The sequence below is a fragment of the Pristiophorus japonicus genome, chromosome 17, assembly GCF_044704955.1.
Source record: "Pristiophorus japonicus isolate sPriJap1 chromosome 17, sPriJap1.hap1, whole genome shotgun sequence".
In the NCBI taxonomy this organism is placed as follows: Eukaryota; Metazoa; Chordata; class Chondrichthyes; family Pristiophoridae; genus Pristiophorus; species Pristiophorus japonicus.
In genome coordinates, this window is record NC_091993.1 from 17,935,186 (window position 1) to 17,953,405 (window position 18,220).

Sequence of the window (18,220 nt, forward strand, 5' to 3'; positions counted from 1 at the left end):
ATGAGCAGTTCAGAGAATGAGGTTTACAGCAGTTTGGGTAAGTAATTCCGCAAATCAATTCGTTATGGCCATTCCCCTAATTGAACATATTAAGTCGTACTTACATGCTGTAACATCTGTGGGATGGTTCTAGCCAGCAGACAATGATGCTTTCTCAATGGCAATCTTCTCATTTAAAATTGGCTACCATCTGTACACCAAGCCTGCCTCACACAGTTTGATGGGGGAAGCGTCATGACGGACAGCACTCCCCCCAAACCCCGTCCAGAAACCGTTAATCTCCTGGGAGAGGCAAAAGAACATAAAAACGCAAGGCCAATTAGGGGGAAAAACCTGTAAAATGCCTCTCTGACCCTCTTGGGCGATTGAAACTACTCCAGGAGACCACAATTGACCATGCTTCGCTTACCTTTTGTAAGGCATGATTGCCACTCCAGCCAAGATGTGGTTCAGCTCTCATTTGAAAGTTTGCAGCGAGTCAGCACACAACGCATAAGTTGGCAATTTGTCCTAAAGCTCCAATATCCTCTGGGTAAAGCAGAACTGCCCAACTCTAACCTAATCCTACCCTGTATAATTTACACACATTGCCTCTGGTCTGCCTAATCTATCAATAGGAACACAATCTAGTCCTTTAACTATTTTATATACCTCTAACAAATCTCTGAAATGAACAGACCCAGGATTTTAAGCGTCTTTGGGTAACTACGGTTATTTAAGTCGGGAATCATTCTTGCGGCCCTCCTCTGAATGTTTTGCATAGCCTCTATAGCACCCACCGTCTGAGGGGTTCAAAACTGCATGTAATATTCTAAATATTCGTATGTTCGTAAATGCGGTCTCACCAAGGTCATGTGCAATTAGGGGTATGGTAGCATAGTGGTTGTTACTAGACTAGTAATCCAGAGGCCTGGACTAATGATCCAGAGACCCGAGTTCAAATCCTGTCATGGCAGCTGTGAAATTTAAATTCAGTTAATTCAATAAATCTGGACTAAAAAGCTAGTATGAGTAATGGTGACCCATGAAACCACCGGACTGACGTAAAAACCCATTTGGTTCACTAATGTCCTTTAGGGGAGTAAATCTGCCATCCTTACCCGGCCTGGCCTATATATGACTGCAGACCCACAGCAACGTGGTTGACTCTTAACTGCCCTCTGAAATGGCGGCTCACCACCACCTTCTCAAGGGCAATTAGGGATGGGCAATAAATGCTGATCTTGCCAGCCATGCCCACATCCCAGGAATGAAAAAGGACAAAATGCTGCGCTTGGTTTTATTTTGAATAGTTCTATTAATACAACCTAATACCCTATTTGCTTTGGCTATGGTGTTGGTCATGCATTTTTAGAGAATGATGTACTAAAATTCTTTTTTCTCTCAGGCGATTTCAGTTGTATTCCATGTAAAATTTTCTTGGTGTTGCTCCTGCCCAAATACACAACACTACCCTTATCTAGATTTTATCCCATTTGCCAGAGTTTGGCCCGTTCCTCCAGCGCACCTAATCTGCTTGCAGAGAATTGTTCTCCATAGTCCGAACACTCGCACGCATTTTTGTATCAGTCGTGAACGTGCGGACCATTCTCCCAACATGTATATCCGGGTTATTTATGAAAATAGTGAAAAACAATGGACCGAACACCAACCCCTGGCCTCCAATCAGATCCACAGACATCAATAACAACTTTCTGCCTACAGGAATGTAGCCAATTCTTAATCCATTGCAGAAACATCCCACCAATTCACAAGATTCTGTCTTGTAGAATAACTTGTTGTGTGGTACCTTATCACAGGGAACAATGTCTACTGGGATACCCTCCTCCACTAACCTAGTACCTTATTCAAACGATTCGAGCAAATTAGTGAGACACAATCTTCTTTTCCAAAAACCACTAACTCGCCCAACCTCAACATTGAAACAAATAAAAATCCTGTTCACCAGCTGCTAGTTTTAATCTTCAACTAACCCATCATCATAATATCAGAGGGTCTGTATTCTTTATCTAAGTCAGCCTTCTCTTGGCTCTGCAATCTACCAGTTTTTGAAGGCCAAGTTTTGTATGATCGCCTAGTGGTTATTTATTTGATTTACCTGGTCGTCTGTCCTACTACTGAACTATTATCTTGTCTTTCAGTCAGAAGATTCTGATTTCAAGCCCCACTCCAGAACTTGACACATGATTGAGGCTGATACTTTAGTGCTTCATTGTAGGAGATGCTGTCCTTTGAATAAAATATTAAAACCAAGACCCTGTCTGATTTAAGGGGCATAATGTACATCCTATGTCTCTTTTGAAGGAAAAAAGAGCAGGAAGTCTTTCTGATGTGAGATTTTGCTGTTGGTAAACTGGCTGCTGGAATTGCTTGCATAACTAGCTGCTGCACGTCACTGTATGTAAAACACTTGGAGATATTGCTTGTGCATTCACACGACAAGTTCAGCATTGGTGCAAAATGGTTTCAGCTTCGCACCGATGTTGCAATTGTGGACTGCAAATTGGGAGTGAAGCCCAAAACTGGCTTCAAAGTTTCATTACTAATTTACATTCTAACCGCATTGTCAGTGTGAAATGAAACTATTCCACATCAGTGCTGTAGCTAAAGTGTAAATGCACCCTCAGGTGTGATTAGGTGCTATATAAATGTAAGTCTTTATTTTTACCTTATTTTCAACTTTAGAGCTTCGCGTTCACCTAGATTTCTCAGCTAAACGAAGAAGACCATTCCTGGAATGGCCATCAGGAATCTTCAGCAAAATGCAAGGGAAAAAAAGGGCAGTAAATGAAGTAGAAGCTAGTAAATTATTTTAATTATCTTGGAATGCTGGAAACTTTGTGCTGGTAAAAATGTAATCTAATTGTACAAACATCCAGTCTAAATATTCCAAGTCAAATTATAGCCATATAAAAAAACATGTCTTGCTGCTCCTGATTCAACGATTAGCTCAATGCTGGTTTAACCGCTGTGTTAAATGTTAAGCAATCTCTGTGCCAGGGTAAACATTCTAGAATGCAATGCAGAAAAGTCATGCCAACTGCAGCACATGTCATCCATTTAGATAAATGGCAGACTGTAAAATATGGAATATATGGAAGTAAAATCAGAACAATTTGTCCCCCGTCAACAAAGTTCTGCACAACAAACAGTGGTAAGAAAGTTAGGATAATAATGTAAGGTGATGTTACAGGTTTTATATTGTAGCAGATGAATAAATATTTTTTGCAAATAACTAATACCCTGTTGCAATGTAAATCATCACTGTCACATTAATCTGGCTAGTATTAACAACTAATTTAAAATGGACTTTCTGATCTCAGTATACTGAGGTTTAGAAACACAAGGACGCGACTTTAAAATTAGGAAACCTCAAGAAGGTAAGTGCCATTAAGAAGGAATTGTTGCTGATGGGCACTTTATGAAAACATTTGTCTACCGTTTATTATAAATTTAAAGAGTGAGATTCTCTTGGGCAGCAGTGCCTGGGAGATTCGTGCTGCATTGTCGGAAACTCCTGGACAATCCAGGAGGGCTGGCTACCCTAAATAGGCCTAATGTCCTCCTTCTGTGCTCTAAATATCTATGGTTCTGTGACCTGTTTTAGCAAATTACAGTCGTTCTTCCCCCCCCCCTCCCCCAACCTATCTGTAGCCTTTGTTGTTATGTATGTAAACCTGTAATTACCATGTCTAACCACCAGAGGGCTTATCCCCTGGAGTCCCAAGGGATCCCACAATCCCTTGGGAGCACCTGTATATAAGGAGGCCTCACATGCTGGAGAGGCACTCTGAGATCTGCAATAAAGGACTACGGTCACACTTACTTTGAGCTTGCAGTATCTCGTCTGACTCTTTAGCCAAGACATAACATTTGTATTGTTAGCTTTTCTTATTCCCATTTTAATTAACCAATTCACCCATTTTGTAGACTGTTTAAGAAAGAAAGAAATTGCATATCCTGAGGACATTCTAAAGTGCTTCATAGCCAATGAGCTACTTTTGAAGTGTATTCACTCGCGTTCTGTAGGCAAATGCAGCAGTCAATTTGTGGACAACAAGGTCCCACCAGCAGCAAATGAGATAAATGACTAGCTGATCCATTTTGTGTTGACTGAGGGATAAGTGTGGACCAGGTCACCAGGAAGAACTTCCCTGTTTTTCAAATAATGCCTTTTGATCTTTTACGTCCATCTGAACCGGCAGGTAGGGACTAAATTTGACAACTCATCTGAAAGATAACACTCTCTCAGGTCTGCATTGGAGTGCCCGTTTAACGTACGTGCTCAGGTCCTGGAAATGTCAGCCTGGATTATGTGCTCAAGTCCTCGAGCATAGTTTGAACCCAAGACCTTCTGAGTCAAGTGATAGTGTCAACAGTGAACCAAGCTAGCACTACATTTAACCAGTATATTTTCTTGGGTACATTTAGAAGCTGATATATTGATTAAATATTGCCTAGTTGTTTAGATAGAGATTCTCAGAATTAATTCTGTTTTACAGTCAAACCTTTAAATGATGATAATGGCCCCATAAGATACAGCATAAGCATTGTCTGGTAAACCTGTCCATATAACACAGGGTTATATTCTTAAATTTACCTGAATATTTTACTGTTTAGGAGGAACCTCAACTTATTTGGATGAAGTACCTTTTAAAATTTCTCAAAAGTTCCAGACTGTTGCTTCAGAAGAACTCATCCCAGTCTCTCCTCAACCATATCTCTGTGTGCCTGATTGCTCTGAGATATTGATGCAAACACAGGTAACTTATAATGGGATATCTTTTTGTAAATGAACACTGCTGAGCATTACATCAATATGCATGCTAAGATGGCACAACTGTGTAACATGACATTTGTTTTAATGGCATTTTATCGCTGTTGCAAAAACCATAACATTAGGAATGGTACAGTTTCCATCTTGATAATCTAGACCAGCCCTTTCCAGTGTTCAACGTGTTATCTTCAGAAATCCTAAGTCAGTGATCCAGTCATCTCCGTGCTCATATTGAGTTGGATAATAAAGTCCAAAGAAATGGAAACCTGCATTGATTTAATTTAACTGAGGTGTATAAAAATATGAGGGGCCTAGATAAAGTGAATAGGAAGGACCTATTTCCCTTCGCAAGAGAGATCAATAACGAGAGCATAGATTTAAAGTAATTGGCAGAAGGATGAGAGGGGAGTTAAGAAAAACTTTTTTCACCCCGAGGGTGGTGGGGGTTTGGAACTCTCTGCCTGAAAGAGTGGGAGAGGCAGAAACCCTCATCACATTTTAAAAGTACTTGGATATGCACTTGAAGTACCATAACCTACAAGGCTACAGACCAAGAGCTGGATAGTGGGACTAGGCTGGATAGCTCTTTTTCAGCGAACACAGACATGATGGGCTGAATGGCTTCTTTCTGTGCTGTAAATTTCTATGATTCTATCGTTAATAACTATGTCAATAACTAGTGCTTGCTCCAGCATATCTCCAACTAACCACTGGGCACTTAGAACTCTAACTAGACACTATTGGAACCCTGGCAACATAATTACACTCAAATCTCCCCACCTCCCTTCCCACATCCGTTTTTCCACGCTGAAAGACATAAGTGAGATACCAGATAATACTTTTAGTAATAAAATTAGAAAATGCTGGGAAAAACATAGGTCAGTCTGTAAAGAGAAACGACAAATTAATGTTTTGAGTGTAGATCCTGTATCAACTGAAAAATGATTTTTTAATTTTTAATATGTTTAGAATTGCCACGGTAAAGGTTAGACCTAAGGTCGTCGTCATCATCATAGGCAGTCCCTCGAAATCGAGGAAGACTTGCTTCCACTCTAAAAGTGAGTCCTCAGGTGACTGTACAGTCCAAAATTGGAATTACAGTCTCTATCACAAGTGGGACAGACAGTGTTGAGGAAAAGGGTGGGTGGGGAGTCTGGTTTGCCGCACGCTCCTTCCGCTGCCTGCACTTGATTTCTGCATACTCTCGGCGATGAGACTCGAGGTGCTCAGCGCCCTCCCGGATGCACTTCCTCCACTTAGGGCGGTCTTTGGCCAGGGACTCCCAGGTGTTGGTGGGGCTGTTGCATTTTATCAGGGAGGCTTTGAGGGTGACCTTGTAACATTTCCTCTGCCCACCTTGGGCTCGTTTGCCGTTTAGGAGTTCTGAGTAGAGCTTTGGGAGTCTTGTGAACAATGTGTGCGTCTGTCCTCCCAGGGGATCCCAATATTGAAAGGAGTGAAATATTTATCAGCAATTGTACAGTAATCAGACTAACAGCGGCCATGAGGAAAATATTTGAGTATTTCATAGAACACTGTCAGCAGAGAGCATAATGGATAAATGTATTTGAAGCAATAAATCATGCCTCATACATCTGTCAGAGTCTTTGAGAAGAAAGTAAAGCTAATGGTTGAGGAATATCCAATGGGTGCAATGCATTTAGAGATTAAGAAGCTATTTGGAAGTGCATTGGAGTATTTTAAAAAGTTATCAACATATAAGATTTAATAGTAATTAAGATAGTTGGGTTTAAAATTGATTTAGCAATAGAAAAAAAGATAGTTATGATAAAAAGCGAGACTTACTGGGGAATCAATGACTGATGGAGTTCTGCAGATGTTTATTCTGGATCCCTTGCGGTTTATGTTATCCATAAATAAGATGATGGAAAATAGGTTTAGTAGTTATCAAATCTGCTACTGGCATAGCAAGCTCCACGGCCAAGGGATATTATTGGCATTCAGAAAGATTTGAACCAATTTAAGTAGATCAGCTAAGGAATGACAGCTGAAGTTTAATCTGTTTTTAAAAAGTAACACATTTTAGTACAAGAAATGTGAAATATGGCTACATGATCAATGGGCGTTTAAAGACTGTGATGATTATCAATCATTCACTGGAAGTATGCAGTCAACACAAAACTACTGCCAATGATAATCAAATGGTGAAATGCAACCTGAACATTTAATTCTAAGTTGAAGTAAATCATTTTGGTCCTTTGTAAATTAGTTGCAAAACCCAATTTGGAATATCAAGCAGAAAAATGGGCATCCTCAAGAAAGATTAGAGATCAGAACAAAAGCTCCTTTGATTCTGCACTCCAGCAAGAGCTGCACTGACCGGGAGCATGGTTCGGAGAGCGAGCTGCAACATGTTGCCCCAATTCAACCTTTGGGAGTGACTCCTTGCTGGGAGCTTGGGATCATGGAATCACTCCGGCAGTTTATTAGATTTTTGGAAAAATAGGCATCGCTTTGAGTACTTTGTTTAAAAAGAGGCGGATGAATATCTGATTATAAGAAAGAAAGACTTGGATTTATTTAGCGCCTTTCACAATCACCAGACATCTCAAAGCGCTTTACAGCCAACGAAGTACTTTTGGAGTGTAGTCACTGTTGTATTGTGGGAAATTATGGAAGGGATCAATGGTTGTTGGGACAGGATAGACTGTGATGATCAAATGCTTCATGGGACAATTTGGTTGCAGTGCTACTGGGACCATGGGAATGTCATCTGTTCAACGTAACTGGTCAGGGTTGAGTGGTGAAGACTGATGGCCTGGAGTTTCACTCATTTAATTTAGGGGTTGGTCAGAAATTCTACTGAGCTTTCTCCTGTTTAGGTTTTAGCTCCATCAGGAAGAAGAAAGAATATCATTGTGATGTTAACTGAGACATGGGCTACCTAGTTTCACAATCCTTGATCGAATTGTGTGCCTCATTTAAAAAGGAAATCGGCTTCAGGCTGGAATTACTGTCAATGTTAAAGCAAGGCATGGTGCAGTTGAGCTGGCTGCTGAACCCAAGCCGGCCAGCTGCATTTTATCCAAGTTTAAATAGAAAAACCATTTTGTAATTGGGCAATCGCATGTCTGCGAATGTATTGGGGTAGAGTTTCTGCTTTGGGCGCAATCGGCGCAAAGTGCTCAGAAAATTGTGGCTGTTTTGAAAAGTGGTTTCTGCTCAAACTCATTTGCATATCCCCCAACGCAAAACCTGCCACGGATGAGCGGAATCAAGCAGCATTTATGTTTTCAGGGTTTTGGGAGCTTTTTCTGCTTTTTTTGAAGTTTTTTTTGGAGTGTTGGGGATTTCGGTGTTTTGCATGGTTTTTCAACTAGTTTGATGAATTTCAAAAAGAACATTTTGCTTTAAAAAATATTATTTTTAAGAGTAGTAATTTACTGAACATGGGTTTATCACAAAAAATAAGCATTTCAAATCAAAGTGTCAGTCCACCACCTGTGAGTAACCTGATTTTAATTGACTTTTTTAAAAGAAAAGAAATACTTACATTTATATAGCACCTTTCACAACCAGCAGACGTCCCAAAGTACTTTACAGCCAATGAAGTACTTCTGGAGTGTAGTCACAGTTGTAATGTGGTAAACAAAATGTTCAAAATTGTTTTCTAGTTAGATTGGGGTACAGTTGTGAGTTCCTGAGTAAATTTTTAAAAAATCATTCAAAACATTAGTGTCCTTGTGCCCAAAAGATCCAGCTTAATTTTTGGAGCCTCCTCGAAGGCCTGCAAACGAGCTCAATTAGCAGAAACTCCCATTGCTAACTAACTCACCCTGGGGGCATGGCCAGTTTGTGGGTGGGACCTGCTTCTAGCGTGATGTTTTTAAAATGAACATGCAAGGTTGCAGAAACTCGAGTAGCACTGAACGCAATTGTGCTTAAAATCCGCGATATTTTGCACTGGTTACGCCACTATCGGAGGAATTACACCGAAAAAACCCAATGCAATCAAGTGGAAATTCCAGGCCATTGTCTGGTGTGCACAGGGCATTGCTGTTGTCATTTCAATTGAAATGAGTAAGATTCGAGTTTAGACAGGGAGTGAATTTTCTGTGAGAGATTTTTGGTTTTAATATATATGGGTTGGAGCACAAATCATATTGCAGTCGTTGCAAGGTCACCAACAAGAATTACTAAAGGTCTGAGATCTTGCTCATCAGTTATGGGAGGCTGTTTACACAGACTGCGAAGACAAAGCTTGCGTAAATCCCAACAAGATTTCATCGTGGCAGTTTCTCCACGTGAGGCTCAGCACAACTTTGGAAATGCATTTTCAAACTTGACTTATGTGCTGCGATCTCAAAACTGAAAAGGTTTTAAAAGTGTACAGGAATAATGGGGGAGAGAGAGCAACATTATCCTTAGAAATGATTCATTTTAGCTGGCATGAATGCAAATTTTCCTGACTTTGACAAACTGTAGCAGTAGAGCAAGGAAAAATGACGTCAAAATATCTTTAAAAATATCTTTAAAAATCTTCAAACTTTGTACTTGGAGTGAAAGAGGAGTTTCAAGAAATAACTAATTTTACAACATACTGATAGATCTACATCTAGGGCTATTGGTTAGTCACTTTTGTCATGATTATGTCAGCAGACCAGAGAAAGTACCTGTAACATGTTTTAAACTTTCATGGTCAATGCTGGCATACAACTGTCATCTTATCTGTATTTAAGTAACGCATATAAAGATGGTTTTGATAAGCCTTTTTAATCTGGCTCAGCAAATAGCCATCGTAAGTTTTGTTGGATAATATTTGGAATCAGATTTTCACCTGAGACTGAATGGAATGAACTGTATGACCTACGATTACAGGGTGGTGTTAGCACTGCAGTACTCATACTGCCATTCACAACAGATCCAAACAGGCCAGTTGTACTCACCCCACTCAGCAACCAAAAGAATCCAATATCTTTGTCAGAGTTACTGAAACAGGCTGTTCAGTTGATAAATACCGATGTGCACATGAACAAATATACAAAAAGAAACAAGTAAAAGAATTTTCTTTATTTCAGCAATGGCCCAAAATGGGAACTATGTTGAACTAGTGCATAATATGCAGTATTAAGATAAATGAGCCAAGAAACTATTTTCCTTTATTGTGTTTCAGATCTGGAACTAAATGTATTATCAGCAGTAATTACTCAATTCGACACTGAGTTGGACCCATTTTGCTGTTTTCTATTTGATTAAGACTCTTTTCAAAGCCTTAACATTTATTTTTCAATTATTTTTAAACAAGCTAATGTCGTGCACTGTTGCTTATGACGCTGAAGTCTGGAGCACAGTTGTGATGTTGAGTTAATTTTTTTTAAATTTCAAAATATACTTTATTCATATAAAACATTTGCACAATACATTGGAAGATAGTTCAGTATATTTGGATGCTGACGGCAGTTCAGTTCAATTCATTTGCTTGCTTTACATTTCGAGGTACATTTCAGTACAATCCAGAATACATTGTAATACAGTCATCAAATTACTTTACTAGTGGCACTTTTCAGTATGGGTGAGGGTACAGTTACATTTCTTTGCAACATAGATTACTAAACAGAACTTACATTATACATGGCACTACATAGGTTTTTTCAGATCATGGTGCTCCATGTATACAAAAAGTTTACAAGTACAGCTCGAGGGGAGTTTTATACTGATTCCAGCCCCTGGGTTTACTGTGGCAGAAGGGCTTTAAACTGTGGCCCTTCCCCACCGTGCCTTTGCGGCGACTGCACCAATTTTTAGTGCGTCCCTCAGCACGTAATCCTGGATCTTGGATTGCGCCAGTCTGCAACACTCGGCCGTGGATATCTCCTTGCTCTGGAAGACCCGCAAGTTTCGGGAAGACCAAAGTGCGTCTTTCACCGAGTTGATGGCCCTCCAGCAGCAGGTGATGTCTGTCTCGGGTGTGTGTCCCTGGGAACAGCCCGTAGAGCACAGAGTCCTGTGTTACGGAGCTGCTCGGGATGAACCTCGACAGTAACCACTGCATCTCCATCCAGACCCGACTTGCAAAGGGGGCAATCCCAAAGGAGATGGATGACTGACTCCTCCGCACCACAGCCAACTCGGGGGCAGAGTGCCGTGTCTCTGAAACCCCGGCTGTGCATGAAGGATCTGACGGGTAGGGCCCTCCTCACCGCCAACCAAGCTACATCTTGGTGCTTGTGTGAAAGCTCTGGTGATGAGACGTTCCGCCAGACGAGTTCGACAGTCTACTCGGGGAACCACCCGACAGGGTCCACCCTCTCCTTTCGTAGGGCGTTCAGGACCTTACGTGCCTACCACTGTTTTATGGCCTTGTGGTCAAAGGGGTTTTTTCTGAAAAACTTTTCCACGAAGGACAGGTGGACAGGCATGGTCCAGCTGGTGGGGGCGTTTCGCGGCAGCGTGGCCAGACCCATCCTTCGCAACACCGGGGACAGGTAGAACCTCAGCACGTAGTGACACTTGGTGTTTGCGTACCGGGGGTCTGTGCACAGCTTGATGCAGCCGCACACAAAGGTGGCCATCAGGATGAGGGCCACATTCGGAACATCCTTTCCTCCACTGTCCAGAGATTTGTACATTGTGTCTCTGCGGACACGGTCCATTTTGGACATCCAGACAAAGTGGAAGACGGCCCGGGTGACTGCCGCAGCACAGGGGCGTGAGATGGGCCAGACCTGTGCCACGTACAACAACACCGAGAGCACCTCACTCCTGATGACCAGGTTCTTTCCTGCCATGGAGAGGGAATGGAGCTTCCACCATCCCAGTTTTTGTTTCAGTTTGGCGATACGCTCTTCCCAGTTTTTGGCGCACGCCCCGTCCACTCCGAACCATATTCCCAACACCTTCAGGTAATCTGGCTTAACGTTGAAGGGAATAAAGGATCGGTCGGCCCAGTTGCCGAAGAACATGACCTCGCTTTTGCCACGATTGACCTTCGCTCCCCAGGCCAGTTCAAACTAGTCGCAGATTGTGAGCAATCTGCGGACCGACTGCGGATCCGAGCAAAAGACGGTGACGTCATCTATGTACAGGGAGGTCTTGACCTGAGCGCCTCCGCTGCCTGGGATTGTTGCCCCTCTAATGCTTGCATCTTTCCTGATGGACTCGGCAAAGGGCTCGATACAACACACAAACAAGACAGAGGAGAGGGGACAGCCTTGCCTGACTCCAGACCTGATTGGAAAGCTTTCAGGTTCCCACCCGTTGATTAGAACTGCACTACTGATGTCTGTGTAGAGCAGTTGGATCCAATTGCGGATACCCTCCCCAAACCCCATCTTGGAGAGCATGTCCATCAGGTACATGTGCGATATCCTGTCAAAGGCCTTCTCCTGGTCTAAGCTGATTAAACAGGTGTCCACCCTCCTGTCCCGCATGAAGGCGATCGTATCCCTGAGTAGCGCGAGGCTATCAGAGATCTTCCTGCCAGGGACAGCGCAGGTCTGGTCCGGGTGGATCACCAGCTCCAGAGCTGACTTGACCCTGTTTGCAATGACCTTTAACAGGATCTTGTATTCCACATTGAGCAGCGAGATGGGCCGCCAGTTTTTGATTTCCTCCCTCTCCCCCTTCTGCTTGTAGATGAGGGTGATGATGCCTTTCCTCATTGATTCTGACATACTGCCGGCCAGAAGCATACCCCAGTACACTTACAACAGGCCTGGGCCCATCCAGTCCCACAGAGCCGAATACAACTCGACCGGTAAGCTGTCGCTTCCGGGAGTTCTACTCGTCGCAAGGGACCGGACGGCCTTTGTCATCTCGTCCAGAGTTAGCGGGTGGTCCAGACTCTCCTGCTCGCTGTCGTCTAAGACCTCTGAGATAGACGACAGGAAAGACTGGGAGGCCGCGCGGCCTGTGGGCTTGACGTCGTACAGCCCGGCAGAGAAGGATTTGCTGATCCTCAGCATGTCGGACTGTGAAGACGGCATAGAACCATCTTCTTCCTTTCGGCTGATGATCACAGAGCTCCCCCTGTGTACCTTTTGGAAGATGAAACGCAAACACGTCTCATCCTGCTCGACGGAGCGGACTCTGGAGCGGAAAATGATTTTGGAGGACTCTGAGGCAAAGAGCGAGGCTTGCTGGCCCTTCACCTCTTCGAGTTCCTCCGCGACATCGACCCCCATCGACTGCAGGTCTCGCATACTCTTCTGGAGTTTGGACAATTCCCTCTGTCTCCCTCTCACCTCCTGAACACCTTTGAGGATGAAGAACCTCTTGATGTTTGTCTTAATTGTTTCCCACCAGTGCATCGGAGAATCACAGTGGGGTTTTACAGTTCCCCAACCTTTGTAATCCCTCTTGAGTTCCTCAACATTTTCTGGGGTCAACAGTTTCATGTTGAGCTTCCATATCCCCCTGCCAACTTTCTGGTCTTCCTGTGGGAGGCAGTCGGCCAGTAGGAGGCAGTGGTCAGAGGAGAACACCGGCGTGACGTTCGTGGATCTGACCTTGAGCATGTGGGACACAAACAGGAAGTCTACTCTGGAACGGACAGACCCGTCTGGTCTCGACCAGGTGTATCTGTTTAGTTAATATATCAGATGGCACATCAATGTCAGCCCTGAAATGCCATGTGGTGACTCCTTTACAAAAAGTGCCATGAATCCTCAAACACTCTTTACTGTTGGTAGGGGCAACCACATCTGTGCTCTAGGTTGAAAATCAACTGTTATATCTACAGCAATCAGTAGATGATATTTTCACAAGGAGATGTCCTATATTAACCTGAGACCATGTGCTGCCAACATTTGTTGTTTGAAGTAGTCCTTTCATCTGGCAGCAACGTTAACTGTTATTTGGTGTTGCTTACATTCCTACTTGTTTTGTAAAATCTAAGAGTTAAATCACCTCCAGATTTGAAAATGTTTTCAAATCAGAGAATTTTAGTTTCATTTTTACGTTTATGCTTTTAACAGTTGAATTGAGATTTATTTTTTAATTTCATTTTTCATCAAGGGAAGAAATGTTCAGAATTTTTCCATTTCATAAAATGGGAACAACTTGGTCCAATTTCTACCACTATTTGAGTTATTTTTTTTTTAAATCCCTATTTTTAAACACATTTTCTTGGCTTTTTCTTTAGGTTCACCCATTCTCCCCCTTCCTCCAAGTTGCACATGCTTTTATTAACAAAATAGCCCATGTTCCAAATCACCTTCCAGTGTTTTTGTTGAGGTGATCACTATGAGGTTTGAAAGTGTTGCCATGTGCAGAATGCAAAATAAAGATTGGGAAAGACAGATGAGATTAAGAGAGAGAAATAAGAGACAGACAGAAAAAGTTTAAAAATATTATTTTAATTTAAAAAAATCTCCAATACTGATTAACTTCTGAAGGAATGAGACTCCACACTTGTAAAATTAAATTTTCCTGGCCAGAGAGGTTGTTTGGCAATAATTATCACTTATCACGCCCTTAAAAATTCACGTACTCCTTACACCAGTGTGTTTAATGGGTTAACAATGTTCTCTGTAATTTATTTTTGGGCCGGATGGCCCCTTTAATGGGCCGTGTGACCCATTCAAAATTCCGCACAGCTTAAAGGGAACATTGGTGGGTAACGAGTGGGTAATCACCCCAACTTCATGCCATTGTATGTCTTTCAATGCCAAGTTTATCGGCAAGGTTGTGTGATAGCACAGCCTGTGGAGAAGCAGGATAACTCATACCACAACTTTCGGTTTTCCACGTTTAGCTACGTATGTGCAGACTCCGAAGATTGCTGACCGATTTACTCCGTAATAACAGTGAGCGCCGTTAGCCTCACCGTTATTATTAACGCAAAATCCGAGCCAAAGTGTCTAGCAGAGGATAGTTGTAAATTTCAGGCTCCATGCCAATGACTGGCTTTTTCTTTTGATCTTCTAGCCTGTTTTTTGATTTGTGTATGGAAGTAAAATGTGACACTTTAAAGTTTGATACAAGTTGGATCCAAAACTTTTTTACAATGTGTATATAACAAAAACGTGCATGTAATTATTTTGTCCACCTAACCCCAGATGCCACACAGATGTAAAATGATAGTAAAGTGCTGGATGTTTCTGCCATGTACTCTGAAACTGACAAGCACATTACAATCTGCAAAATTTCCTGATTAATCTACAATTAAACTCTGAATGTCGTGGGCCCTTATTTACTGAACAGCAATTAGAATGTATGGCCCTAAAAGAACATAGCTCCACTTCAATATATTGTGTATTGCATGGCAAAAGACTCCTTCTAGACCAGGATATTAACCGAATTATCGTGAGCCATGCGAGGGGAAATCCTAAAGCCATTAATATGAGGATATGTGCGTGTGAGAGAAAATATGATTTGCAAATGAAAAGTGTCTCCAAGAAAATCCTACAATACTTAAAAAAAAATGGATTTGTTCATGGGATGTGGGCATCGCTGGCAAGGCCAGCATTCATTGCCCATTCCTAATTGCTCTTGAAAAGGTGGTGGTGAGCCACCTTATACAACTGAGTGACTTGCTAGGCCATTTCAGAGGACAGTTAAGAGTCAACCACATTGTTGTGGGTCTAGAGTCACATATCGGCCAGACCAGGTAAGGGCAGCAGATTTCCTTCCCTAAAAGGCATTAATGAATCAGATGGATTTTTACGGCAATCCTGTAGTTTCATGGTCACCATTACTGATACTAGCTTTCTATTCCAGATTTAAAAAAAATTTAATTAACTGAATTTAAATTCCCCAGCTGCCATGGTGGGATTTCAACTTATGTCTCCAGATCATTAATGCGGGCCTCTGGATTACTAGTCCAGCAACATAACCACTATGCCACCGTACCCCAAATATTATTGGCTACGTAAGAAGTTTCCTAAAGTTACAATTCTGAACGATTGCCATTAATTTCTGCAGGTTTCTGCTCATTGTCCATTGTAACTGAAGATTCACGGAAATCCCGGAGAAGCAGGTTTGCTCGGATGATGGGGAGAACCCCTGTGGAAATTCAACCCCGCTGCATTTAGCACAGCTATTAATTGCGTGGCTAGAAAAAATGTTGACGCTTTGTTTATGACTAATTTGCAATCTTTTACAGTATGATTTTACTCTGGAAAAGAAGATCTTGGAATGGCTGCAAGACCGTGCCCTGAAAGAACCTCCAAGGCTTGTACCAACATGTCCACCATTTTGGCTTGCATTTTCTGACACTGAGGCAGAAGACACTGATGACTCTCACTATATCAAAGCTCAAAAGGGCCATATGGTTTTGGAGACCAAGAGGTTCAGGAGTTTCAGTGTGACAGACATTAAATATGTTCGTTCAAAGGATGTATATATGTTAGACTCAGAAAGTGACGATGGGTACTCGGAGGACGATGAACTCTCATCATCTGATGAAAATGAAAAGCAGAAGCTTCCTTCAGTGCCACTTCTCAAGAGCAAATTTAATGTTCATTCCCGATTGCAAGATGGAAGACCAGCTTCCTCACCTTTCTGTTCCGACAGCCCTTCCAGAAGTAGATACTGTGAGAGATGTTTGACTGCAAGCTTAACTAGACTGCCTCACATCTCTAGGCATAGGCCATCACCTCTTTGTAACAATACTGATGGTAAGGATGACGTTAGGAGACAGGGATCAAATTGGTCACAGGGACATACACCAAGAAAGCCTGGAAGGAAAACTCCCTGTCAGCACCAGAACATCAGAAACAGCAAAACTCTGAACTCGGAGCAATTTACTATTGGAAGCCTACCGCTCTCCTCCGCCCGATGTCACCTGGAAAGGTCTTTTATGATTAGAGCAAGAACTCCACTCCGAAAACACAAACCACCATTTCTGGTAAGACTTGAGGATATCTTCTTGTAAAAAAAAAAAAGAAAGACTTGCATTTATAAAGCAGGTTTCACAACCTCAGGACATCCCAAAGCGCTTTACAGCCGTTGAAGTACTTTTTGAAGTGTAGGCACTGTGGTAATGTAGGAAACACAGCAGCCAATTTGCACACAGCAACTCCCACAAACAGCAATATGATAATGACCAGATTCTCTGCTTTTAGTGATGTTGGTTAAGGATGAATATTGGCCAGGATACCTGCTCTTCTTCTCATCGAAAAGATGGCACCTTCAGCAGTGCAGCACCCCTTCAGTACTGCACTGGAGTGTCAGCCCAGATTTTTGTGCTCAAGTCTCTGGAGTGGGATTTGAACCGTCAACCTTCTGACCCAGAGCTGAGAGTGCTACCCACTGAGCCACAGCTGACATTGCTGTAACTCCCTTGTGGATGTAATCTTACAGTGGAGTCTGTCTTGATGTTGTTCTTCTGTAGAGAATCCAGATCAGTATAATTATATTCATCAGCAATAAACAAGTTCGTCATAGTCACAGAATCCAGCATGCTTGAAAATGCCTAATGACTCTACAAAGGTAGGGATGAAAAATGGGAGAATGCCTATTTCAATTAATAACTCATTGATGAAATTGCATTCTCAGAAATCACCTGTATCAAAGCCATTTATTCCCAGGATTGTATCAGCGGTTTGTTAATTGTAGACAGAAATTTACATCCTCCCACTTTCCAATCTGAGCAAGCTCTCCACTCTGGGCAGTCCCCTTCTTTGCCAAGTGAATAAAAAGTTCTTTAAAATATCACTGGTAAGTAAGCCTGGTTTGGCGGGACCAGCATTCATAGGGGTTAAATTCTACTTCTTCTGCAGTGAAGAGAGGAATTTCAGCCCAGTGTGTCTCAAAGCCCAATGATGGAGAGCGGCCTAGCCATCTAAACTTGTTCTCTGCCCCCAGCAGCAGAAAGCAACTTTGACTGGCACTTCTCTTGAGCAAGGTCTGGGACTAGCTATATGGGGTAGTGTGAAGGGGAAACAGGGTCCTACCTTTCTACCTGGCGAATACTGGACTACCTATATTAATTTTTAAATCTGTGCTCCATGACCATTCTAGGACAATTTAGTTACCTTTCTTCTCTCAACTCTTTGTTATTATGAAATAACTATTTCCTTATACACTGTGTCAGCTGTGGCTCAGTGGGCAGCACACTCACATCTGAGTCAGAGGGTTGTGGGTTCAAGTCCCACTTCCAGGGACTTGAACACACAAATCTAGGCCGATACTTCAGTGCAGTGCAGAGGGAGTGCTGCACTGTCAGAGGTGCTGTCTTTCAGATGATACGTTAAACCGAGGTCCCGCCTGCCATCTCGGGTGGATGTAAAAGATCCCATGGCACTACTTCGAAGAAGAGCTGGGGAGATATCCCTGGTGTCCTGGTCAATATTTATCCCTCAATCAACATAACAAAAACAGATTATCTGGTCATTATCATATTGATGTTTGTGGGAGCTTGCTGTGTGCAAATTGGCTGTCATGTTTCCCACATTACAACAGTGACTACACTCCAAAAGTACTTCATTGGCTGTAAAGTGCTTTGAGATAACCAGTGGTCATGAAAGGCGCTATAGAAAT

The 18,220-nt window shown here is 42.3% G+C and overlaps 1 protein-coding gene across 1 annotated transcript in view; it reads left to right on the plus strand.

The window, feature by feature from the left end:
* Positions 1–18,220, plus strand: part of ubap1lb (ubiquitin associated protein 1-like b) — a 37,542-nt gene continuing 19,322 nt past the window's right edge. The window contains exons 1-3 of the mRNA XM_070859324.1: positions 1–37; positions 4,621–4,763; positions 15,843–16,586. Coding sequence (XP_070715425.1) covers positions 1–37; positions 4,621–4,763; positions 15,843–16,586 — 924 coding nt within the window. The remainder of the gene's footprint in view (positions 38–4,620; positions 4,764–15,842; positions 16,587–18,220) is intronic.